This window comes from Zootermopsis nevadensis, unplaced genomic scaffold, assembly GCF_977971745.1.
Source record: "Zootermopsis nevadensis isolate Lab colony 2312 unplaced genomic scaffold, Znev_1.0 Znev_ptg000008l, whole genome shotgun sequence".
NCBI lineage: Eukaryota > Metazoa > Arthropoda > Insecta > Blattodea > Termopsidae > Zootermopsis > Zootermopsis nevadensis.
In genome coordinates, this window is record NW_028259140.1 from 7,808,915 (window position 1) to 7,835,424 (window position 26,510).

Here is a 26,510-nt window from a genome sequence, read left to right on the forward strand (position 1 = left end):
GGAGGAACTTAGTGAAGAAATTTGAGAAAGAATCATTTTTGTTAGGATAATGATTGTTGTTTTGATAATCTTAAGTTGCTCTTGCTGTTAATAGCAGCACAATTTGAAGAATCGTAAGGAGTACGGATATTACTGGGGAGTAGGGGTAGGACGGTATTAGGACGTGTGGAAGCATGAACTGCATTGTTGTTGAAAGGAACCGTCAAGAGGGGGGTTTATGGGGATGTCTGTTTATTTAATACGTAAAAATAGTCCTATGGTAATTTATTTGTGATTTATTTAATTGGTTATCTTGTTTAGAACATTTCATATATAAGATTTTACGTATATGAGGCCTCTGGGTTATTATGGAATACTTGGATCCGATGCAACAAATATGTTTCCAGGCATCGATTCCTGATTGCTTTTCTGTTCCGCCACCAGATTCTCTCCTCCGTTCCTCAAAATGAAATGAACACAGAATAAACTGCATTGTTTGTAAATTCACAATTATGAACACGGTTGGCACTTTTATAGTAACACAACGATGTAATATAATAATATATTTTACATATTTATAATGGTTTGTCTTTAAGAATGTTTGAGGCCTATAAGGAATGTTTGATTTTAAATGCTGGTGAAAAATTGTCAACAGATTGGATTGCACTTTAGTTCGGGTAATGTATATAAAAGTACTGAATTGACTTTTGTTTATATGTGGAATTTAATGCTTAAATGTGAAACGAAAATGAAGTAACTTAAAATGTAGTCTAGTATCCATTACAAATTGGGAGAAATATATATAGATCAGATAATATATACTCACTGAAACTTACTATTTCTGATTCTCCTATTTAGAATAGTAAAACAAGCATTTCGTGATCTGGTATGTTCTATTACATTTTCCTTCACCAGCTGCAAGCAAGAAGTTACGTCTTGGTCAGAATTATATACTATTTTTATCGCTCGATTTTCTACTTATAAGTGTTATTTACTCTTGTATCATGAAATTAGTGGGTTTCTGACTTGTGTAAAGTATGATAATATAACCATATTCCAACAATGATCCAAATACCACAAATTAGTTTATTTGGAATATTTTGTTGTAATTTTGTCTTGGATTGTCGGAGTTATGTCAGCTCTGAAAATCGTTTACCCTGAATTACAAGTCATGTTTTATCCATGTAGGAGCCAGTTTCATTGCAGTATTTCTGAACCCGTGGAGGATGTTATGTAATGAATAGGATGGTTGATGATAAGGTAATGCTTCTATAAACTAAATATGTCGATTTTACAGTTTAAAAGGCTGATTACATCTTACTTTGCGTTGCACATGCTGCTACGTCTGACTCTAATTCCTTCTGTTCAAATTGCACACCATCCTCCTCTAATGCCTTTCCTGCTTCCTTTACCACATATTCTTGGTTCACTTCGCCATCTTTCATCTGCAAAACAACACATCAGCATCTGAATCTGTTGTATATTGTTTATTAGTAATAGGCTCTTTTATAAAGGAGTAATTAATTTTATTACAATAATTTTGGAAATAGTGCTGAATTTATTTTCATGTCAGTCAAGAAGTTATCAGTCTTGTGTGGAACCGTTCATTTCAGTATTTACAAAAGCCCGCCAAACTTGAACCAGTTTAATTTAGTTGACATAGTGAAATCCAGTTTCTTTTAAATTAATTTTAATCGTTTCTTCCCATCTAAACGTAGTTCTCCAACTTTTCTCTTCCTTTCAGGTATTCAGACCAAAATTTTGTACTCATTTATTCTGTCTCCCATGCCCCGTGCGTGCTCCTCGCGTTTTGACTTAATATGTGATGAAAGGTTCAAACCATAAAATTCATAATTATATCAAGATCTAGCAAGAAAAATATAAAAATTACTAATTGAGAATCTTGAAGTTTCACTATCACACTATAGCTTGAAAAATTCTCAACTTTTGTTAATGTATTTTTGTTTACTGATTCGTTTGAGATATATGTAGCAGTAGATACGTCTTACAAATTCGTCACTGAAGATTTGATTTATCTTCCATTACTCCTAAATACTTGTCTATTTGTGATTTGCAAAATGTGTGATACTAAGTAGTCTACTTTGTTTTGTATTCTGTCTATTAACTAGAGCCTATGGCCAGTCACATCTTGAAATATGTCATTTACATTAACGTACAGTTACCTTTGATACTACGCATCCTTGCATTTCCTCCTCTGTGGCGTCATGATTAAGATGGTAGTCTGTATACACTGTTCAGGATGTGTATGGAACGGGAGTAAATATGTATGGGAAACAGAGACAGGCAATTGACAGGCATGGTTATGGTTCATTATCTAAATCCGGCATGAAGTTCTGTTACCAGAATGTAGCGTCAAATGGGCTCCATGTACATCCCCTGCTATCTTCCAGTAGGAAGCCAGTATACTTAGTGATCAGTGTCTGTCAATATCTGCTCCATTCACATCCTGAATAAACTTTAACTACATGAACAAAACACGCGCTTTCTTCTAACCTCATTGTATATAGAACTATGGTCCTTCCCGTTACTGATTGTGTGTAAAACGACTGTCATTCAGACAAATTCGAATAAAATCTGCTTAATGCACTCGATTTCTTTATGTCTTTTATATATATATTAATACTTACATAACCATAACCCTCCATTAAACATTGGACATAGCACTAGAAATAAAACGAGAGATGGCAAATTAGTACATAGGAAAAAAATAGCTTTTTAATAATAGTATAAAATTATCCGTTAACAATTAAAGAAACTACTACTAGAAAGTACTACTTCAAAAGCATATTTTATGAATTATAATGCGTTAATTAATCTATGTAAAAGTTTAGCGATCACACAAAAGCTGCGATATTGCTCAATTTCCGGTAACCATCGTTGAACGTTAACAAGTAAACATGGTTTCTACTGCGTTGTATGTAAGTACATGTACATAGCAGGCCATGGATGAGTGAACAGTATTTTGTTTTAGTGCGTTTTCACAAAGAAGCATATATATATAATAATTAAAAGTAAGTAATGTTGCATGGAAATTCTAAATCATTACTTATCCTTTCTTAATTAAAGCATATAATGCAATGTATTGTGCATTCTGAAATATGATCTTTTACCGAAGTCATAATAACTGAAATAGTAATTTTAGAAAATGCTCACCAACCAACCAATCAACATTTTCTTATTATACAGATAAATTCTGAGAACCAACAACACTATCAACTGTTTATTAATATATTTGTCAGTCCTATGCAATAAATCTCAAGTCCGGGATCGTAGTAATCGAACGAAAGTGAAATTAATTAAAATAAGTTAGTTTAATTTACTGTAATAATATTAAAAATAAATATCATTCGTTTACACAACTTATTTTATTCGAGTGCCTTATTCACCACTTTACCGCTACATGTTTCGACCGTCGTAGATCATCTTCAGATGGTATGCAAAGACTATTAGTGAACTATGTGTGGCATCGGTTGTGGTTAAGATGTATGAAACACTTATCGTGCTAATATTAGTGTATAGTTGAAATATTACTTTCGCTTTAAGTTTGGCCTGTAAGGATCCTTATTGGGTATTTCCATATATTATCATCACAAGTGTGATAATGATTACTTGGATATTCGACCAGCTCTGCATCCTCCCTACTCATCGACCAATTAGGTTGACGGAAACAAAATTTATGCAACTCGTATCTTCACAGATTTTCTCAGCAAGGTCATTCAAAGTGAAATGGAAGCAGGAATTTAACTGCGGACTCTGGAACACTTACCCTGTGGTATTCATTGGATTCGTCCTTTAGGACGATATTATAGTTATCATTGTCTTCAGTTTTCCCGTTGTTAACAAATATACCTGTATCAAGACAGAGAATTAAATATAGACAAGGCAGTTGTTGGTAATGCATTATTTTCAAGAAGATTGGAAAGATGTACTTTTTACAGTTTGTTCCGCATTGAACTGGTAGGAAAAACGCGACAGACGGACATGGACGGGTATAAAAGTTGATCTTTCCTGACGCCAGAGCGTGAAAGACGCCTAGAAGTGATGTTTGCATTGATATTCAATAAGTATTTACCGTTTCAACTTCTGTCTAAAAGGTTTGCAATTTTGTACGGTTGTGAAATATTGTGGTAAGGATGTAAGCTGGATTAAACTGCCTCATGATACAGACTGGTAGCGGGATCTTGTAGATGCGGCAGTAAACCTTCAGGTTCCATAAAAGACAAGGATTTTGGCTTCTCAAGTTGAATTCTGATTCCTCTTGTTCTTTCTTGTGACTTAAAGCCAATACTCACTCTCGTCTACGTTATATTCTTGGGCGCATTTATTCTGTACTTCATCTTCGGGTTCATCTGATGTCACCTGAAACATTTCTTTCATTTTATATTACTTTTGAAGTAATTTTTACAAAATGGTCGGTTGAGAAATGACCATTTTCTTTTCACTCTGATCGATCTCATTTATAGGATTATTTATCGATGTTAGTAATCGACAATCCAGTCTTCGACATATCTGTACGTTTCACTTAGGACGTTAATTATTAATACAGTTATTAATGTGTTAATGACGAGACACTGAAGACTGTAACCTTCCAGTAGATATTTAGATTTCTTCCCAACATGTAAAATATTTGAATTGGGCTTTGTAACTTTAGTTACTGTGCGATTCTTAGCTTCTTACAACATTGTGGCAACATTGAAAATATTTAAGTAAGAACAATAACATTAGAATAATAACCATGATTAGGATAATAATACTACCTGAGATCAATAACAGCGCATTATGAAGACGTGTAGGAAAGTGTAGGTATTACTCTACGCATTTTAATAATATAAGGCGCTAAACGACTTTGTCCCTTTTGTGTGTATGGTGTACGTGCGTATGTAGGCCTATGCGTATTTGATGTTAGACGCCGCCTAAGAACTTGTACGCATTTTATTGTACTATTCTCTGATTCTGTTTAATATTATAATGAACTTAAATTATTTTCAGACCACCAAAAAAAAACCAAATTCGTGCAGAATATCATGTTTAACGATGTAAAGAGTTTTGGTAAGTCTACATTTTTCCCATAGTACGTATCTATGTATTTCTTATGATACCCAGAATAAACAGCTAATATATACCAATGGAGATCCATTGTTGTCTTTGATGTAGTTACTGAACTTTTAAATATTTTAAATAAACTGTTCCGCAGGCTGAAGAGAACACAAATCGCTGGGAACTGAAGAAGATGGAGTGGTGAAAAGTGGACTGTTTCAACTTCCTTCTTTTGTTTACAACAGAAAACAGTCCACACTTCACCACTTTACGTTCTTCATTTCCAAACGATTTGTCTTCTATTCAACCTACCTTTATCAGAAGGACGAGCCGGCTGTGCCTGGGAACCTTCACATTCAGGAAAACTTATATCCACCCCTGCACCCCCCCCCTACCTTCCTTTCTAGCCTCTTTTTCACTTTTCACACGAAATGACTTTTTCTTGTACTTACTGCCCTAATCTGTGCCATGCAGCACACAATTCCAAAAACTGCAAGAAGACTTAGCATTTCCGCCATTGGTCTTGACGTTTGTTGCGTAGAACGTTTGCAATGTCCTGTTGCACATGTAATACAGATTAATCTCCCAGACGAGGACATATATACCGCTGGGACCACAACGTGTTTTAGACCTCCCACATCCGTGTCCTATTATCACCACGGACAAGGTCAGGTGAGCGCTACAAATCAAGTAGAGGCACCCACAAGGTTCATGCAGCGAGGAAGCTAGGGACCCATGTTCCAGAGGGATCAGATTCAAATCTAGTCCGAGTTATCGGCCAACTGAGGAGACCTCGTTCTATCAACGCTGTTTGATTTATGTTAAATAATGTCGTTGTTTCATTTATTCCTTTCCTTTTAAACGTTCTAACTTATACAGCAGATTTTTAAAATTATTTTTTTAAATTTTTATTTAAACCAGATAGACCCGGTTAATCCGCTCCCGGATAATCAAGAATAATAGGGAGAAGTGGTAGTAAAAGATAATCGTAAATATAACAATACATTGAAGATAATTTGTAACGCTATGTCATGTGTATGCGTTACATATAACACTGCGTGTGAATGGCTTCGGCAGAGCATTTCGGCCTTGTGTTCTGGTTTGTTAACCATGCCGAACGGAACTACAACGATTAAATTATATTTACTTATAGAATGCTTGTTTTCCTGGAATTACAATCTCAAGGTCAACTGCGTTATCAACTGTAGTGGCTCTCTTGTCCATGTTCCCTGGCATTAGCATTAGTTATTGTGTTTGATGGTTATACTAATTTGATAGCTCAAATCTGTTTTGTGCGATAATACTTTTTATTGTGCCATGGCCGTGTTCTTGTACTTTGCTTTTACTGAGAAAGATTATCATCTGTCACTTCCCTGCTCCCGGCACGAAATGCCGTAAAATAGGTTTATTCTTTTGTATTTATGGAGCGATACTTGACTCATATCGGGGGAAAATTGTGGTGTTATGGCGTTGAGTCACGCAGTCCCAGCTGTGAAGTGACATTTGCGTTTAACTTTATCAGTGAACGCGTGTACATCCTTTGAAACTTAGTATTTTTTAATTATTTTATCATTTGAAACTGTACAGTCTGCGCTGCTTTCAGCGTCGTTAAATAAACCTCAAATAAGTAAATAGGCCGGGAGATCCATTCTCTTAAGTAACCGTTTCTCAAATACCATCAATTACATGGGTGCTTTTAATAATTTTTTTAAATAAAATAAAATGTCCTCTGATTTGTTTCTTTTACTCATACCATTCTTTAATGCTACACAGCAACAGAAATGCCATATTATGTAATATAAATCTTTATATTTCCTTTAACGTCGCACAGAATTGTTTTGAGAAATTCAGTGGTCGCAAAAGGACACATTAAAGTAGTGTAAATTTATTGTGATATTGAAGTGCACTCCAGAATACCGAGTAGCTTACGAGTAAGAAGTAAATGAGGACATGTTATAACACTTCAGAGAGATGCTGAAACTTCTTTCCTTTAAAGAAGTAAAGCTAGCTACAATGGAGTTGAAATATCGCTGGGTATGGTGTTGAAACTTGGGCAGAGTGTGAAATTAATATGTTCCACCCTACACCTCCCTTCCCGTACCGTAAGAGATCGGGTTAAGATCTTAACTAGCGTAACTAATGGGACGATTTCACTGAGCTGCCTCGGCGGTTCAGAGTCCATGTCATCCGTTGTGTGGGCTTCATTATTCATCGCCTATCTCATAGTCAAAGACATCAAAGAAATTGTCAATGTTGGTTTTCCGAGTTGTAACACCATGTGAACATGTAGGTAGATACCAACGTTTCGGAGAAACATACTGCCTCCATCTGCATGTCTAACGTAATAAAAACACATTTCATATTCCCTGCCCTGATAATAAAGACACTTCTAAAACGTCGGTAAATATCTACTAGACAAAGAGATTGTTTTTGAGGTTGGAGAGTGTGTTCCAACTTTTCATCACTCTGTATAAGAATTAAAAATAACTGATATCGATATAATACAATAAAATTATCAAAGCATGGCTAAACACATTTAATATTCCATGAAAACTGAAGCTGTTCTATCGATAGCCTATAGATAGAAGGGCAGACTTACCCTGGGATGACAAAACAATGTAATGAGTAGTTTTAATCCTTGGAACGAGAAAAAGTCGAATTTGAATGCACGTATTTTGCAAAACAAGTCTTTGTGATTGTTCATGGTGTTAGTTTACTGCAGATACAAAATTGTTTTCTGACCTATTACGAAAATCCGGGAAGTCAAATGAATTGACCAGCGAATAATGTACGCTGACAGGCTATAGATGAAATTAACGATGAAATTCAATACACGTCTCCATTATGACCAACATGTGTAATCCACTCCTACGTATACGCTACAGTCAAATTATTGTTCGTTGCGATATGGCATTTGTTATTTTCCTTGATGTTTATTAACTTATGACACAAATCTAGTAATAGCGTACACATACAAATCCATTTTCCCACTCGGACGGTCTTGTTAGAACCGGAAGTGAACTGAATTAACTACGAAATAATGGACTTCAAACTTAGAGCAGCACTGAACCTAATTAGTGATGATTTTGCCATTGATCAATACGAATTGTAAATATTTACACTTTGCACATAATCATAAATTATTTGTTCTTGCATGATTCAATTTATTCACCATACCGTTTTTTTTAAATGATCGTACTTTGATTAGTGTATTGTCATACAGCAATGTTTTGTACGAGGAACTGCTTTTGAAACTTCCTGTAAATTAGAGGTTATGTTTGATCGATAAGCACCAACATTAAATTCATTCGATCACAATTATTATCGATTTCTCATTACCAGTTGTAATTGAAATCTGTTCGCTACTTTGGGATTACAATTATATGCAGAAGGACACATCTCTCTATCCATATGCATTTACTTTGTGCATACGATGCATAATTAGCTCGACAACATTTAGAGCAAATTCACAGCGTGTGATTTAATCAGAATGTGTTTACTGCTATTGAGATGAAACGTGTTTACTGATATAACTTCTTCATTCGGTTTCCGTTGCCTGTGTTTTGAGCAAGAACATATAAAATAAATGAGACCATTTAAGTACGGACAATTTAATTATAAAGTCTTCAGATACTCAGGAACTACAGTAAGTTGTATTAAAGTTTCTATTTACATAGTTAATTCTGCATCATGCAGAGATTGGCAGCATGGTTGTTTTTTGTCGAAGTTTGTAACACGGATTTGACAATAGAAAAGTACCTACGTTATAAGACATCTTTTCCAATACTTTCGGCAAATAAATGTAAATGTTACCTTCTGTACATAAAATTATGAACGCTCCTTACTTTCTCTGTATCTGGTCTGGTTGCTAGGAGAATATAACCGGTTTGAAGGATGCATAAATGGAACACAATGTGTTATCTCTGGTGTAAATAATGCAATATTTTTCAACGAGGATTCATATTTATAAGATCGTCGTAAAACAGCCTTAGTTATTATTTCAGAACACGTTATTTCAATAAAATTTCAGGCACAGAACAGGACTGTTTTATTAGCACTTACATAAACACGTACATACATATGTGCATTCAAAAGTTAGACTGACTACAGGATATGAATAGGTCGTATTGTGAGACTGATGGGAACAAAGGATGGATCAAAAAGTTATTTTCCTCATAATTTAACGCCGATGTACTTGGAATATGTTAATTTATATGTTGCGATTAGGCAGTTGAGTAGCTCAGGCACGAGGATTGAATTAAGCCGTGCATCAGAACAAATCACACGCGAACGTCCGCGCCAGCTAATGACGGTGTGGAAACGTGAGCGAGCTTTTCAGCTGCATCTTCCTGCCGGCACATATCGATTGTGATCTAGTCGAGAGACTCGACTCTTGCTTTAGTTCCGTCACCCAGGTCAGGTCCTTTTTTTCAGAAAAAATAATAAGTACGTGATTAAATTAAGAGAAGAAGAAATTCTGGAGATTTATTTTTCGCTCTGTGGAACAGAGTCGTTTTTGAGAAGCTAATAGTCGCTCAGCTAGTCAACAATTTCCCTGAATTTTATGGAACCCGAAAACAAATTCCAGTATCCGAAAAGCTATTTGAATTTTAAAAAACTAGGACAATGGATAATGTTCAACAATGGTGAGAATGACGATGATAGTTTTCTGAGTTTTGTCGCCGTAAAGACTTGTCGGTATATGCCACCGTCTCCATCTTCAGGGCTGAAGATGGAGACATTTTTTATTGTAATAACCCGTCGTTGCAAAACTTTAGATAAGATTCTTAGTTTATTTAATGACGTGTTACAATTGTATATGTTAGCCAATATATCGAAAAGTTGTGTGATTTCGAACGCTTAAGTGGGAAACATGTTAAAAAAGGTAATTGGTTCTGGTTTCTTTCTCTGTATTTGAGTCCTCTCAAATACAGAGACAGAATTCTTATTACTACACCGAGACTCTTTGAGAGTCTACACATGCTCTGAGACCTACTTCTCGTTTTATCCAACTGGCATGTTAACAAAATTATAACACAGCGGACTGCGTTATGGAAAACATTCAATGTGTAGTACTTGTCCTGTGTTCTGAAACATTTAACATTCGGAGGGATGAATTTATTGAGAAAGGAACAGCTAAAGTTATGTTTCTACATTGTAGGATCTTCAGAAACATATGGTATGCCAGAACTTCAGATAAGCCCTCACACTTCACCCTTCCCTCTTGGATTCCTCCTAAGATTCCGCCATGACGTACGCCGACTTCTGCTTCAAAATTAACTGCCCCTTTATCTAGGCCAAACAGAAATATCGTGTTATATGAACCTCCTATCTACGCCTTTGAGTTCTGTAAAATTAAAACAAAAGAATCTGGTCCTCAGCAATCAGAAATGCAGATGTTCTTTCGTCCTTTACAGCAGTTCAAAAGAACAGTCACGTGATTTAGTCCGAAATGGCCCGTTGTCCTGCATCGAAAGATAAATTGCATCACATGCACGTAGCTTAAGTCAAAATCCTTTTAAAGGGCTTTTTACTGAACATGAAGATGTTCTGGACACGAAATATCTTCTGTCTGCCTGGAACTGGAGCGTAAAGTTGCTTTAAATCAGCACCAGACAGTCTTCCTAGAAACGCGGGGGATTACCTCTGCTCAAAGATGTTTCAACCGCGACTTATTTATAAACTTGTATATAATAAGTGCCTTTGTAACATAACATAAATTTAAAATGTGTCTAAAGCAATAACATCTTACAACTAGGATAATTATTAACACTTTGGAGCCGAATCTCGTCCGAGTAATATTTAAGAATTCGGTCCGTACCGTAAAGAAAACACAACTCTTGACTATTCCAAAGTCTAGTTCGTTGATGTTGTTTAAGGAAATAATCCCTGTTTACAATAAGAATAGTACGAAACTAACAAATACAAATGAAGATTTAGTGTTTGTTGATGCAGATGGAACACGTAGTTAGCATTGGGCTATAAAAGGGTCATTTGCTCAATCGACGTCTGGCACTTAAATGATAGCTTGGGATAAATTTACAGTCAGGTACTCGTACAAAACTGTAAATAATAACCGCTAACTAGCAAATAAATTTTAAACGTAGCTACACGTTAATTATGTAGTTTAGACCAATGTTTTCTCTTGGAGTTAAATGCTTAGAAACGGCAATAGCAAATCAAAATTTCATTTAAGGACAGTTAAGAACCGACGAAATTCGAGATATTCTTGTTACATTCATTTCAGAATCTTTCGTTTTCCGTCTTCTATCTGATGATGATGGTGTTTGTTCAGAAATTAAAATATATAAAAAAAATAGAATTTTACATGTTGTTTTGTCCGGGCGTGAAACCTGGCCTCTCACGTTAACGAACGAACACATTGTTTATGCAGAGTGCAGAGGAGAATATTTGGACCAAAGAGGGGCAGAAATCTGGAGAAAATGAGCTTCTTAATTTGTACTCTCTATGAATTATTATTAGGATGATCAGATCAAAGAGGGTGGGGCCTATAGCGCGCATGAGTGCGATATTTTTTACAACATTTTGGTTGGAAAATCCGAAGGCAATTGACCATTTGGAAGACCTAGTTGGGAGGAAAATATTAAAATGTATCTTCGGGAATAATGTTTTGAAGGTTTGAAGTGGTTTAATCTGGCTCAGGATAGGGACCGGAGGTGGGATTTTGAGAACACAGAAATTAACCCTTGCGTTTTATAAAATGTGCGGGAGTTAGTGAGTAGATACGCGTAGCTTCTCAAGAAAGATTGTTGCTTCATGTATTTAAATTTTATTTAAAGACGCTTTAGCGTCGTGTGACGTTCTGTTTCACCAGAGCTTTTACACCAACAGGTGAGAAACGCGAGGCAGAAGTACGAGATATGAAATTCAAAAAGAATGGCTGTGTGGAAATGTTTAAAACATGCCCAGTTTTCTGCAGTCATGTTTCACGGTGTCCTGGCTTGCTCGAGTTCATGTCTTGAGTCGCAACTGGCCCTGCAAGGTAGACAAGTTTCAATAAAGAGATTATTCTGAGCTATGGAATATTTTTGCATACGTAAGCAAAGGAAAGCAAAAACTTCAGTCCATGTCGAATTCACCCAGCGATAACTTAGGTGTCTGGATGAGATGTCGGGTTATCACGTCTGCGAGTATAAAGATGGCTGTTTTCTGAATCGTGCCGTTTATTCTGGTAGAAGTTTAGCGATCGCCTAGACAATGGGTGCAGCAAGCATCTCTGACACGTCTGTAAACTTCATAAGTTTCTGCATTTCGGTATGAGTCGGCTTCTAGTTTTAGGCGGCGTTTTCCTAACCTGCAGTCTTATCGTGACTAATGACTCGATCGGTCATAAACAGTCCAGAAACATTACATATTTGAAGCCGAAACTGGTCTAAATAAAATTTGAGAAGTCAGTTCGTATTTCAAAGAAAACGCAACGAAACTCCGTTACGAATTTTGTTTACTCTGACAATCATACGAAGCTCACAAATGAAAATGTAGAGTTACTGATTGTTAAAGCAGATGGTACATACATTTACCATTCGGCTTCAAAGGGTAAAAGTCTTGTATCTTATCGAATTCAGACAAACCTGGTATATAAGACTTGAGGTTCTCACAGCGGTGAGTATGAAGATTTCCGTCTTCTGGGTTGTTGCGCTGTGTAGTCTGGTTGATGTTAACCAACGTTTCAGAGGTCATACTGCCTCCGTCATCAGGGCGATGAATATGCATGACCTCTGAAACGTTGGTTAACATCAACCAGACTACACAGCGCAACAACCCAGAAGACGGAAATCTTCAAACCTGGTATAGTCTATTCCTTCCGAGACGTAATTGCACCTGTTAGAACTGCAGAAATTTCGAGTTATTTATGTGGACGAGAGGAAACCAAGTCGTATAGGAGTTAAGTGGTTCACTTTCCTCCACTCTGCTATCACATGCAACAGGGAGAGGCTCAAGGGAGCAAAACAGAGCCAAGAAACATTTGCTGTAGTAGTCGTCACGAAATTGAATGTTTCAAGATCATATTCAAATCTTACACCGTTGCAACACAAACAATGCAGCTCAGGCGAGTGAAGACAATTTAGAATTTGCAGCGTAGCAAATGCTGTTCTGGTGACTTAGAGCCGCGAGGAAAGCTAGGGGGGGTTCCTTCCGTGGCCTTGAAGTGTGCAGTATGGTGACGGCTACAAAGTCGCTGTTGGACAAGCTTCAAGCTGGTATTTTCTCAGCTGGTCAAGAAATTCCTCACTCTGTGTGGAACCTGATGGTTCATTACCGTATTTAGAAGACCCCACTACCAAACTGTACATTAGCCATTTGAATCTAATTCGATATTTTTATTTGCTTCTTATATATGTATTTTAACATTAACTACCGGCTCATCTATACATAGGCTAACAGGTTTGTCTCTTCCCGTTAAAACTATCCGGATATAATTTGATAGGTCTGTGCATTCTTAGCTCTCATGCATGCTACATGTCTCGCTCAACTCACCCTCCTTGATTCGATCACACTGCCAATAATTAGTGGAAGGTTGCCTCAGGTTGTTTCGCTCTAATGAGGAAAGCGATGTGTCACAGGCAGAACTGCTGATTACAGGTTCGAACCGTGGTCTTCCAAAATGTAGAACAGGGGTGCTAACCACTAGGTTGTACCTAGGCATTTGATGATATGGACCAGATACATGCAACTCCTTCTCGTGCGAGATGATGCTAAAACTTTTGAATTTTAAGTCAATGCATCAGTGTGGTTTGCTTCGCTAACGGCCCCAGGCCTCTGTTTTGTAGGCCGATTGTGTGTGACGTCGCGCGGAAAACATCCATCAACCCATTAACCGTCAAGAGTTCTTGTTCTTTCAACGTGGGGGGACGTTAATTGCTCCACCTTAGAAACAAGAACTCTAAAATTAGCCAGCGTCTGCTTTCATGTTATAAAGATAATCAAGGAATCAAGGGTTATGTGCAATTTAATATAAACAAATTAGCTTAGTTATTGTGAAAATTATCGGTTTTAGTGTTTGATATAGTTTTACGGGTTAGAATCCCAGGCATAGTATTTCATTAATGGGAGAAATCTTTGTTTGTTAGTATATTGTATAGCGCACTATAAGGTTCTGGTGGAATATTTATTACCATACTGACGGGTATGAATTTATCGTAAGACCAGTTCAATTAAATTGCAATAGCGTGATTAGTGCAGATTTTCTTGGATCACTAACTTTCGCCGGGTGAGGTGTCTCATCACGAAACATTCCCTTACTTAATTGAGCCGCTGGCTGACAACCCCCACCTAGGGATTCCCAAGGTCACCATGGTAACGAATATCTAGGGGATTCCCCACGTATCCGTTATTGCTGTCCGATATTTAAATTAAAATGGCAGGTGTCGCAAATTCTAGTTGCAATAACCAATATCAAATTTTACGGAAATTATATTTAGATAGTAATTGAAACTCCTCGCTATTGTTAAATGATTAACAATAAATATTAATTGAATTCACGTAGTGTAAAACAAGATGCATATTCCAACCGTGTTTTGGCGACCCCTGTTTGGCGCTGTGCCTTGCGCCTGCAAAGCTGAACAGCGGCCAAGTGGGGTTCGAATCACCTGTTAGGTGCCACATTGCGGGCCGTATTTCCATCAACATGTCCGCATTTTATGTGCAAGTCCATGTGCTCGATACTCGTGATGTGCATTACTAACTACAAGTTTCACATGGCTTGGGAAACACATTGCTAGTTTCTATGGGAACCGTATTATGGAGGTTCTTGCAGATTTGCTGTTGTGTTTGTGTCATGGACCTGTTCTCAATAAATATAGGTCTAATCACTAAATAATATTTCCGATTCGCGTATTATGAACAATAAAACCATCTGAATTACAACATAATAACTTTAAAAAATGGATTTATATAATCCCAACATGTTTTTCCTTTTAAGTAGCCGTCATCCGGCGTACGCTCTCAATATTTTGGCTCAATTCCGAAGTTAAAACAAATTCATCCTCCATCAACATTACAAGTTAAACTAAAAGCACGACTAGCATAATAAAATATACAATATTGGTGAATTGTGTAAACAAAATTACAATGATATTTTGTAACCAGTCAATGTATTGTTGTCTTATTGGATACTTCTTTGTCAGGATGCATTTTTAAATGTTTCACGAACATCAGTAAACGATTTCGATACGAACATTCGAAAATAAACACACCGCATTCTGCTCGCGAATTGCACAGTTGTCACACCTGCAAGCTTTTGTGCAGTTGTCGTGCGAAGCGGCCTAGCAGTTAGAGTGACCTTGACTCCAGTGTCATGGAGGAGGTTCGGAGAGTCTACTACACGGCGGTGGACCTTATTCTGATTTAATTTGTGTACCGAAGTACGTGATTGTCGGTGGGCTGCGTTTAAAATGGCCCACCTTATGTATAGCATTTCCGTATGAACCGACTTCTAGACCAGTATTTGCCAGTGCTTGATTTATTTCTTTAATAACGCCTTTGTAATTGAATATATGCGGAATATGGGAATATATTTTCAGTCGTGATAGGTTTTAATGTCATTATCATGTTTTCCTAGAGGGACTGAACAGAATAATTGAAATTGCATTGAAGTAGACCAGCCTCAGGTCAAAATACGTTACGTTAACAGTCCGTCTACATAACAATTTTTATCCATATCTGTCAGTTTCGAACGCAAAGAGAACCATCTGAAGATAACCATTAAAGGTCGAAACATTTAGTGGATTTTAATAAACATGGAGACTGCAAAGCTGTTATGTAGACAGACTGTCAACCTAACAATATTCTTCGCATTTTCTAGTGTTTGATCATAATCCGTGGTTCGTATATCAATAAATCTATTCAGATTACTTGCAATTCTGCGTAACCCGAACACTTTGCTTAGCCTGATTTATGTGTTTCAGGTTAGTAGAACGAGATAGCTGCTCCACCCTGAAACCCCTCTTGCCCCTTCCTTGGGGCGTGATAGAAATTAATCCAGTCGTGAGCATCCCAAACACGTAATAAAACAATAATTCACCGTGCACAGCCTCGTTAGAGAAGCAGGTTCTGCTAAACTGAGATTAATAGAAACGAAGATAGAAGAGAAATGATAATTTGTTACAAGACGATTTCGTATTATCGTGTTCACTTTTTTAACCAGGAAGAATAAATAAGGATTAACATATTTAATGACAAATAATTTTATATACCTGACTTAATTTTGTATTTCATAGGCAATGTACGACGTATGATTTTATATGAAAATCGACAAGTCCACTTTCTTACCATAGTTAAGAGTTATATGGATAAAATTATAAATAGATGTGTTCTGATTCACGTAGTTATTCTATAAAAACTGTTTTAATAATTGTAATTACCACGACAGATTGAACAATTTGTTCGGGTTTAAAATATTATGATGTCATCTTCAAATGAAGTTCTGTGTACTGTCAAATGAACATGGGAGCACACATGAACATTTTAATAACATTATATTGAAGTTCACCGAAGTTATTCCAGATTTTAATCCCAAATTTGTCGTGACAAATTTCAATCAGGCCATTCACCACAATATAAGCATAGAATGTATTTTAGCACATAATCAAGGTGCAGATATTACCTACCATAAGAGTAATGGAGAAAAGTTATCAAAACAGGAGGTATATATATGTACCACCGCCCTGCAAAAGCGCATTCAATATGACTGTTATTGTAGTGTAGATCCGGTATTAGTATTGAAATGTTTATACCATTCTACAGAATAATTGGAGTCATCAGATGAAATTGAGTGATAAAAGCTGATTTTGAATTACCTCAGCTAATTTTACAATTTATCCTATTTATACGTTTGCTGCTTTTAAGTGTTCTTAAATTATGTAATTTCTCATATAATGCTCTGTTGAATCCTCACTACTAATTCCTTAAAGAGGTTTCGCTCTTTGAATGCCTATTCACTGAGGTTTCTCAGACGATTATGAGTGTGGTCTACTAAAGGGAACACCAACATGACAAACAGAAATTCGAAATGTTGATTTAACTCATATTAAGGGCAAGTCTTTAGATCTCTTTGTGCGTACATACAATTAGCTATAAGATTTGATAAGGAAGTTTAGGGACATGTTTAACTGAGACGAAAATGAAAGTAAAAGAAAAATTAAAGATTACCGTCTTCAGGGATGTTGCGCCATGTGGTCTGTTAGAAGTTTACCGACGTATCAGAGGTTCTTACTGTCTCTATCATCAGGTTGAGCTCTCTGATGATAGGGTCAGTAAGAATTTTCTCGGAAAACCTGCTTCTCCCTTACTGGTTTCTGGATTGGTAAAGGTTGAGAACACAGCTATAAATTATACTGCTGGTGTATAACCACCCTTAATTGCATTGCTAGATTTTTACCCCCAGCTTTAACACTTTAATCTGGGTTTCTTCGCCTGTATCTGATAATGCAACATGGTCACGGGGTGAAGGGGTGTCGAGGGGGTCAATGTCGTCTACGGGGACTTTTAGAGCTAGCTCTGGTAAGTTTAATCAAGGGACATTTGCGTATTGAAATGAATACCTGTTCTTACAGTATTTGTTTTAAAACCATTCTTTAAAATTCTAACATATATACATACTTCGACGAAGTCCGCTAGTTCTGTTATGTTACATATTTTAATGCTTCTGAATTTTCAAGGGGCGAATGTTGAAATAGTTAACTTCGTGGACGTCAGATGCGGTGAACATGCTCGTTTGATAATTTTATGAACTTTTAAATATTTTAACTAATTTTAAATATGTAATTATGAGTAACTAAAGAGCATTTTTTAGACTAGGGCAGGAACATAGATTGAAGGTATTTGAGAACAAGGTTCGCAGGTGAACATTTGGATGAAGGAGAGGAAGTAGCTAACAAGGGGCTGGAAAAGAATACGAAATAATTTGTCTTTGTAACTAAATTTTATCAGAATTGTCAAATCGGAAGATGAGATGGTCGGGACGTGTAGAACGCATGATAATGAGAAATACAGTACAACCCCTCTATAACGCGGTTCGCTATACCGCGGTTCCGGATATAACGCGGGTACCTCATGTCCCCTATAGTGCAGCATAGTATTTTCTTTTAGTGTTAGTGTATAATTTTAGTAGCGCTAAAAGTATTCAAAGTGTATAATTATCATTCAAAATATGTATTATTGTACAGTATAAGAGTGCGGTGTAAAGCAAGTGACCTACGAAAAATATTTTACGTAAGTACAATACAGTTTCTCATAATTATTTTTTACGGACGCTGATAACAAAAATACTGCTAAATTTACACTTAAATTTTGATATATAAAAAGTATGTAATAGTGTATAAATAGCGTGTACATAGTGTTTGTTTGTAAATAAAAAATACAGTACAGTAGTATAATATATTTTAGTACGGTATATTAAAATGCAAGCCAAATTAATTATTTATTACTTTTTCCGTAAAAATCAATCGTAACGTAGTCGAATAAGTATGTAATACTCTTAAATTGCGATAGTCTATCAATACTGTACGTACCGTTCAGTACGTCCAGTACTTGTACCGATATTTCCGATGCACTCCCACAATAACGCCGGTTTACCCCTGTCCCCCGCAACCCGCGTTATAGTGGGGTTGTACTGTATATAGAAAGTTTTGTTCGAGAAACTTAAATGGAAAAGACTACTTACGAGATCTAAGCATAGGTGGAATATTAAAATGGAGTAAATTTTCGAGTATGTTTATGTGGCCATATAACTAATTAATACTTATTACGTCGAATTATATCGTCTTTCAGTCCCCGAAGACTACTACTTATCGTTAAAAAAATTGCATGTTGGTGATGGAAACTAATCGTCTTGTTCAGCTAGGTAGAAATTTAAGTAGGAAAACAAAATGTACATTAGTTCTTAATCTGGAAGATAACACCCAAAGATATGTTGCACAGAAACTGTGTTCCTCAAGTCTCATTTCCCCCTCTCGACTCACTTCTCATTGCATTTGTTTTTGATAAACTCGCATTGACGTTTGGAGATTGTTGGAAATACACTTTTAGCCGCTAAAAGCAGACTCCTTAATCCATAAGCACCTTCAAGTTGCAGGCAGCTGTTTCCTTGCCTGAGTGTGGTGGAGGAAATTAGATCAGCACAGGTTTTATTGTCCATCTGTTTTGATAAGGGTGATGAAAGTCATAGAAAACGTGCTGAAAAAATGAACCAATATAAGCCCTTCCAACAAGACTCGTTCACTCAGTCGGTCAAGCAGGTGTTTGTAAGTACAGTGGTACAGAAGTACGTAGCTAACATATGCCTGCACCTGTTCTTCACGCGGAAAGTTCTTAAAATAAAATATCCTGAAGTATTTAAATTATTTGTTTGTCATATATCTTTATGAAACCCTTGCCCAGTTCTTGCAACCATGCGTAGCCTATAGATCAATCTACACGCAGTTTTATTAAATCATAAACAATACGAACTACAATAGAACAGTTTTAACACACATGTGAAAGTTTATGCAGGAAGAAAACTGAGTTATTTTTGCTTTAATTAAATAAAGATTCTAGATTCCAGAAGTTAAAATATATGACGTCACATTTATATTATATACCTACGTCATACTCTCAGACTGACAGGGTGAAAGGAAACGGGAAAGACAGAATCATTATATATTTTCAGAAGACTGGTAGTTAGTTATTAATAACTAATTAGTTAGTCTGTCGGTCAGTCAGTGAAAGAGAAACGCTGCTGAATAATATACAAATATATAAACGATCAAAACCATAGAATAGAAGAACGTAGGGTTACATATTGGGAAGAAGGTTAATTCCCGTTTTGTACGTGACAATTATTACTTCCCTTAAAAATATAAAACAGTTGATATTTCTCATATTTTTAAAGCATTAGAAACCGGTAACAAACATTGAACAAAATCAGATCACACTCTTTTAAAAGTTACTGACGCGTATGTAATCATTGTTACCAACTAAAGTCAGTCTATGTCTTTTAGAGGGATATTTCTTTATTTGTATTTGGGAAGTTGTTTTGTTTGTAGTAATTACTTAGACATTAGTGTAAAGGAGTAAACCTGATTTGTCGCGTGATTAAGAATTTTGCGTCAGTAATATCTGATTCCTTATGAACTCTGTGAAGCAGAGACCTCGAGAAGGCAATAATATCTTCCCGTCAGGTTTCCGAACTAAAATTTTATATTTCTCCCTTGTGTAATACATTCCTTGTCCATCACGTTGTCTTTGATTTGATAATCCTAATCATATTTGACGACGCTATTATTTTATTTGTTCATTTATTTATCGACGCTGTCGGTGGCTCAGACTATAGCACAAAGTGATAGTATGATTAATGAACTGCAAATATGAAAAAAATGTAGTGTTATTAGGTAATTAAAACACTATAAACATTGCCGATTGTGCCATCTGGTATGTACTACAGAAAATCAACACTCACCGTAAATTTTCTCTGGTCAACGATTCGCAGGCGTGGGTATTGGCACGGGATAAGGGAGCCATGTTGGTTTTCTTGTGTTGGACTTTATTTGTGGAACGCAGGTGATGGGAACCATGGATTTTTTTGAAAATTTTGCACTGATCAAAATAAATCACGTAAGTATAAGTGTGGGTTTTGGTTTCGAAAAATGTCTAATGTTAAAACTCTTACTTCATTTGCATATTTATTGCACATTTTTATATAATCGTGCCAAAACGTTTCGTTTGCAAGGTCAAAAAGGTTGATTTTATTGCTTAATACGACCTTGAATGTCTAACCAAAGGCTTGAATTGACCAGGGCTGCATTTAAAACATTTTCTAATTGTTCAGTAATACATAACACCGTCTTTACGCCTGATACTATTCTGCATGTTGCACTTGTGTTACAACGTCGTGGAGAACAAGCTGTTAGGTTAGTGTAGTTGTATGAAATATAAATTTGTTTTGTATTCCCAGACCCACAATATGTTGAAGCCATATTCCTAGTTAACAACAGTTCACCATTTCCTGAAACAAATTGCCCGTCTACTCTACACAACTGTATCTACTTGTAATAGAACACTGCAATAAGTATACACCATGGGGTCTACAGAACAAGATCGTTCCCTCAACTCTGGCATTTCTCTACCACAGTGGATGAAAAGCAAGATTGGAGATAGGTGAGAAAATTAAACTTTTAGTGGAACATTTGATTCCATTACCAGGTTGCAGGATTATCTGCTATATAACTTTGTCAGATTCCCTTCTCTTTCTCCTTTACTCTTCAGTGATGTCACACTTGCTCTCCTGTCTTCTTTTCTGATAATGCATTCAGCAAAATGTTCTTAAATGCACCCTGCCATGAGGATAGTTTTGACTACATATAACATTAGGATAGTATAAACTAATTTGGTGCAGGTTAAGATATTATACGTTGTTTCAGTAAGTTTGCAACATATGAGTGAAATGAACACACTGGTATCTATTTAGGTGCATATTATTTATCCTAAATTTTTCATGTCTCCAGTTAGGGACCCTGATAGGGATTATTCTTCTATTCCATTGCATGTCCTATCTGTTTCCACAGTTCCTCAGTTTTTATTTGTCTGTATTTAGTGTTATTCTGATTTTTGTATTTATTATAGGTGTCCCTTCTTAATTTTCTTATTGTTGTTCCCCCATCGTCATTCCATATGTTGTATTTTTTCTGTCTACTTCCAAGTTCTATTAACCCCTATCCAGGTCATGATCCTCTGACTCTGCCATTGGCTTCCTTGCACTGTTATTTGTCATCTAAATCCTCCACTGCATCCATTGATCCAGCCAAGCTTTTACCTTGTCTTGTCTCTTCCTGTGTCTTATCTTTGCTTTCTCACATGCAACTTACTCATTGCCCTGATAACAGAAGAAGAAAGCATTACTGAAATGTCACTCAGTTTCTATGCAGCAGTCATCTTCATGCTTGCTACAATGAAGACCCGGAGGTCTCACGAGTTTGACTATCTGTTCACATTCATAATATTGCACCCTCCACATGTTTTGAAAGTAATTTTCATTACCAAGTCATATTCATTTATATTTGGTTTCTTGTTGATACAGTGAACATAGTGTTTCATTATATAATTTGAGTGCAGTATTAACATTAATAGCAGTAAGGTTCACATTTGTATTTTGTCATTTGTTTCTTTTTGACGTAAATACGTCTATGCGGAAGGGTCATTTGGCAAAAAAGCGTAACGAAGGTGTGTAAGATTCATATCAACAATTTGTAAATATGGACTGACAACATTGGTTAGCTTTTATATGAACTCCAGCGTGCATTGTTGTTACCTAAGAAACTAATTGTTGTGTTATCTGTTTACTCGGCATTGTTGTGTTACATTACTGCCGTCAACAATCTGCTTTCGTTATTGCGGAAAGAGCTGAGCTGTGAATTGGTTGTAGAAGAAGTGTGTCGTAGACTAGATAATTTTGTGCTGGTAAAAACGTTTTAGAATATCACAAGTACTTATCGTATATAAGAATTACTACATTACATTACATTACAGAGACATGTTTATGTCAGATTCTCCGGAACTGTGGTTCCAATGTCAACTTTTTTATTCTGTGAAGGGAAATGTTATGGAAGGTATGGGCCAAAAATACTACTAAAAACTTCTTATCAATATGATTATTGTTGTTTTTGAAAATCTGTGTTGTTCTATAAGACAGAATAACTTATATCGACTTTTTACTACATGGAGCGATACACCCACTTCTTTGGTTGGTATCTATTATGGTTTTCCCTTCTTCACACACTACTAATAATATGTACTAACAATGCACAAATTGTGTTGTGTGACTTTGAATTTTGATTTACCTCTGCTATAAACACTTGTTTAAAAATCATGTTTTTGCTAATACCTGGAGAATGTGAATAAGTCTGTTTAATAGAATGTTCTGGATTTGAATGTGCCGTATAACAGTGTGATTTGTAATCCGAGGTTAATTTGGTTGTTCATTGGTTCAGAAATACAGCTTTAATATACTACCCAGTAGACAATATGCACTTTGTCATAGCTTCACATTATATTTCAGAAGTTCTTAATACATGCTATGTATGGTTCACTGATATGCGTTGTTCAGCCCACATATTTATTTTTGTTACATTGTATAACCCTTTATGATTAAAAATAGTTGCCTGCTATCAGGAAACATTCTTTGTTATATGAGATTTAAGGTTTTTATACTGTAAAATTTAATTTCTTGTGTATAGTGTGAATACATGTTTCTGAGGTCTATACAGATATTTGCAGCTTACTTTTAATGTGTTGTGCGAATAACCTTTTGTACAAGGCTTCACATTGTGCTAACATTTGATTTCTAACCAAATTTTTGATGATTCTTATGTGTGAGTTATTGCTAACAGGTATGACCTTGATGAAACCTTCTCACCACCTTCACATGATGACAGTTTTTTCTACATACGATATCCAAAGACTGACACCACAACACAGCGACTGAAAAACACAAACTTCCACCAAGCCAGTGAACTGCTAGAGAAGTCAGAACAACTATCAAAACAGGATTTCTCACAGCATACGTTTCAGTGCCGTCAATTCATCCCACAGGCTAAAATGGATTCTTCTACTCATGCTGGTGAGTGATAAATGTACACTCTATTGTTTCTTCTATATTTCACAAAGTGTTTTCTCTGTACTGCCACATATTGTTAATATCATGTACGTTTTTACCAGTAGTTCAAAATATGAAATCTGACATCAAAGCTGCTATAATGACTAAATGAAAGTATTGATCTGTAATTGTTAAAAACATAGAAAACCCAGATGTATTTTGTATTAATCAGATTACAGTTATGAATGAAAAAATGTGTTTAAAAATTTGTAAAAATAGAGTATGTACTGGTGTAATTATATCCATTTTATTATTTCCTCATTGATTAGTTGCCATCATCAGAATATAAAAAGGAAACCTTTTGTTCCGAAGGTAATAACCTCCATTGTACTTCACATGGCTATGTTGTCATTACTTAACAGTTTGTACGTAAGATTGTGCCGGCGTATGATGCAAATGAATGGGAGCCAAGATACAGAACAGGAACTCTTTGTCAAGTTTGAAGAAACTACCAGTTTGTATGGAGATAAAATATCAATAAATATTTTAAAATTTCATCATTGATGCACTTCATTTTTATATGACTACTTTCATATTATGAGGGGAAAATATCTCCAGCATGCAAAAATATGGTAAAATAAAAAGTGAACAGTCTTCATTCATAAGTTCAGTAAATCCCTTAGGTCTGTCGCTTTGGCACATTTTGCCTTGAGACATAACAAAACAATGCAGCTGTACAGGTTGTAGCTTCTCCTAATTTTAAGATGGCATACCCCTTTGAAAGGCACAGGTGAAAGATTTTATGGGATATATTGTTACAGGAACGACAGCATCTGTTGTAACTGCCTCCAGGAAAACAACCCATCCTCTGAAACTTGCAGGAACAGATGATAATTTTACGGGTGACAGTGCAGCTTGTGGGAAGTCTGTTGTACAGGTTGCACATCAGATGATTGCAGGAGCAACGTTAGTACGAGGATTTAGCGTAAATGGTGATGAAAATGTGGCCACTGGGGAAGGCTTCAATAAAGCTATGCGTCGTGGAAGTAAGTCTCTACCAGTTAGTCCACTTGGCTCACCATCACATAGCCCCGACTCATCCCCACAGACACGCAGGAGGGTACACAATAGGTATTTCACAGGCGCATTCACCGTGGAAAGAGCTAACATTCATGCCGCTGGTGGACAAGATTCTGCCAATAAATATCCTGGCAGCTGGATTTTATCTGGTCTGTTAGGGCAACAGCAACGTGATTGTTTGTCAGATTCCATGGATTCTGTAACCATACCGGAGGAGGAGCATAAGAAGGAAATAAAGAAACCCAGGCCACAGCACGAGATAGTCTCATCATCAATGGAGGTACGCCGCAATAAGTCTATGACCACTCTCGTGTCACGGATGTTCAGCGAAGTTTCAAAGGGTGATCAGTCTGTGGAAGTTGGGGTGGATGTTTCTGCTGTTACTGGTGGTCGTGACTCACCTACGCAGAATAAAGCATTCCGTGCAAAACCATCAGAGCTGAGGGAGATGAATTGTTGGTCACCCACTTCAATGTAGATGCTTAATGAATTGTTACATATTCCATGTTGTACCTTATGATATTTCTGAATTTTCAGGCACATTACAACTTATTGTTGTGTAATTTACCTAAAGTCTTTCTAAATATTTTTTGTGTGTGAATTTGATTTGACATTTTGGGTACCTGTAATCCATATGTTGTGTAGTTATTGCTGTGTCATTACACTTTCTTTTCTTTCTTTCTTTCTTTCTCTCTCTCTTTGTTTTAAAGCTTGTTCTTGGAATGTAATCAAACACTTCACTTTTCAACATCTTGTCCTCTTCACTTTGTTACTGTATTCATCATAACAGTTTCATACTTTCATTTTGTCCACAGTATTATCATGTAAACCTTAATGCCCATGCTTTTAATACAACTGCAGTTTTCTGATTCAGAATTAATCATTTTAGTGTTGGTAAATTTCATGTTCTTTCCTCACATTCGTCTTCTAGATTTGGGTTTTTATGAAATCTTCATTGCAGAGAAATATTATACTTATACAATTTCAGTTATTATAATTTTCATATACTGTCCTATTTTATAGCCATGCAAAGCTACCAGAAACTAGAGTAGCTTTTTGCACTCCATGAATATATCTTTTTGATGTAGAAAGAAACATCATGAATGTAATCTGTAAGAATTGTGTTTGTAGGAAAATAGGTATCATATGTAATCACATTTTATTACCCTGTTCTTAAGAATCTGCCATTATTATGACCTTATTACCTACATGAGTGTGACATTGATACAAGTATTTAACGGTTTAATATAAATTTTTTGGCTTCAGCATGTGATCTACTTGACGTGCTTTGAGATACTTTGAGCATAGTTCAGATTAACGTATTTGTAAGGCATATTACCGAAGATCAGGTGACATCACTAATTCAGTGTAAAAGTAATAATATAATAACAATATGACTTTCAATGCTTCATTAGTATATCTGTAAAAGCATCTTTTTGTAATATTGTGGAGTTAAATATAACATTTGGTTTACACCCAAAAAGTATTACTATAGTCTTATATTTTGGTTTATAATTTGTAACTAATGAAATTTACATATTGTAATTTCTGGTACAGGTTACTTCTTCGATTCATCCTTGATAGGGTACAAGTTAAACACACACATCAATTTTGATCAGGCATGATTACACATTATATTGTAGATTTGTTCGGATGGATGTACGTAATTGCTTTCTCAGTATTCTTGTATTAAAGTTTAGTATGATGATATATTAAGTTAATTTAGTTCACATCTTGTTTTTTATCCTTATCCTGTCTTTGTATTTCAGTGATTTAACATGGCTTCACTCTGAACATAAATTAT

General features: G+C 36.0%; 3 protein-coding genes across 5 annotated transcripts in view; 2 read left to right on the top strand and 1 right to left on the bottom strand.

The window, feature by feature from the left end:
* The window catches only part of LOC110835577 (trace amine-associated receptor 8c), a 121,932-nt gene extending 105,552 nt beyond the window's left edge, over positions 1-16,380 (top strand). Inside the window, exon 8 of the mRNA XM_087344964.1 lies at positions 15,966-16,380. Within this exon, the coding sequence (XP_087201090.1) occupies positions 15,966-15,983 (18 nt within the window). The 3' untranslated portion in view covers positions 15,984-16,380. The remainder of the gene's footprint in view (positions 1-15,965) is intronic.
* LOC110835579 (general odorant-binding protein 56d) lies at positions 260-5,643 on the bottom strand. Of its 2 annotated transcripts, none has more exons than XM_022075924.2 (7): positions 5,490-5,643; positions 4,293-4,359; positions 3,767-3,849; positions 2,628-2,663; positions 1,301-1,424; positions 816-894; positions 260-439 (listed from the first exon to the last, which is right to left on the bottom strand). In XM_022075924.2, exons 1-6 carry the CDS (start codon positions 5,634-5,636, stop codon positions 830-832), a joined length of 522 nt encoding a protein of 173 aa, XP_021931616.1. In that variant the 5' UTR covers positions 5,637-5,643; the 3' UTR covers positions 260-439; positions 816-829. The 2 variants fall into 2 exon arrangements, with proteins under 2 accessions (XP_021931616.1, XP_021931617.1); XM_022075925.2 differs by having other exon boundaries at positions 806-894.
* A 4,114-nt stretch (positions 16,381-20,494) lies between the features above and the next one.
* Positions 20,495-26,416, top strand: LOC110835569 (uncharacterized). Of its 2 annotated transcripts, XM_022075907.2 has the most exons (4): positions 20,495-20,649; positions 20,990-21,192; positions 23,421-23,650; positions 24,448-26,416. In XM_022075907.2, the coding sequence occupies exons 2-4, from the start codon at positions 21,113-21,115 to the stop codon at positions 25,182-25,184; spliced, it is 1,047 nt and encodes a 348-aa protein (XP_021931599.1). In that variant the 5' UTR covers positions 20,495-20,649; positions 20,990-21,112; the 3' UTR covers positions 25,185-26,416. The 2 variants fall into 2 exon arrangements, with proteins under 2 accessions (XP_021931599.1, XP_021931597.1); XM_022075905.2 differs by lacking the exons at positions 20,495-20,649; positions 20,990-21,192 and adding an exon at positions 20,788-20,945.
* Positions 26,417-26,510: the final 94 nt, after the last annotated feature.

Bases quoted from the DNA above. Each gene is read 5' to 3' on its own strand.
- LOC110835579 (XM_022075924.2), bottom strand. From the start codon at position 5,636: ATGTCCTCGTCTGGGAGATTAATCTGTATTACATGTGCAACAGGACAT. The intron at 4,360-5,489 runs GTAAGTACAAGA...GAAATGTTTCAG, and splicing joins GCATGGCACAGATTAGGGCA to GTGACATCAGATGAACCCGA. The intron at 895-1,300 runs GTAAGATGTAAT...TCTTGCTTGCAG, and splicing joins AGCAGCATGTGCAACGCAAA to CTGGTGAAGGAAAATGTAAT.
- LOC110835569 (XM_022075905.2), top strand. From the start codon at position 20,803: ATGTCTAACCAAAGGCTTGAATTGACCAGGGCTGCATTTAAAACATTT. The intron at 20,946-23,420 runs GTTAGTGTAGTT...TATTGCTAACAG, and splicing joins CGTGGAGAACAAGCTGTTAG to GTATGACCTTGATGAAACCT. The intron at 23,651-24,447 runs GTGAGTGATAAA...ATATTGTTACAG, and splicing joins GGATTCTTCTACTCATGCTG to GAACGACAGCATCTGTTGTA.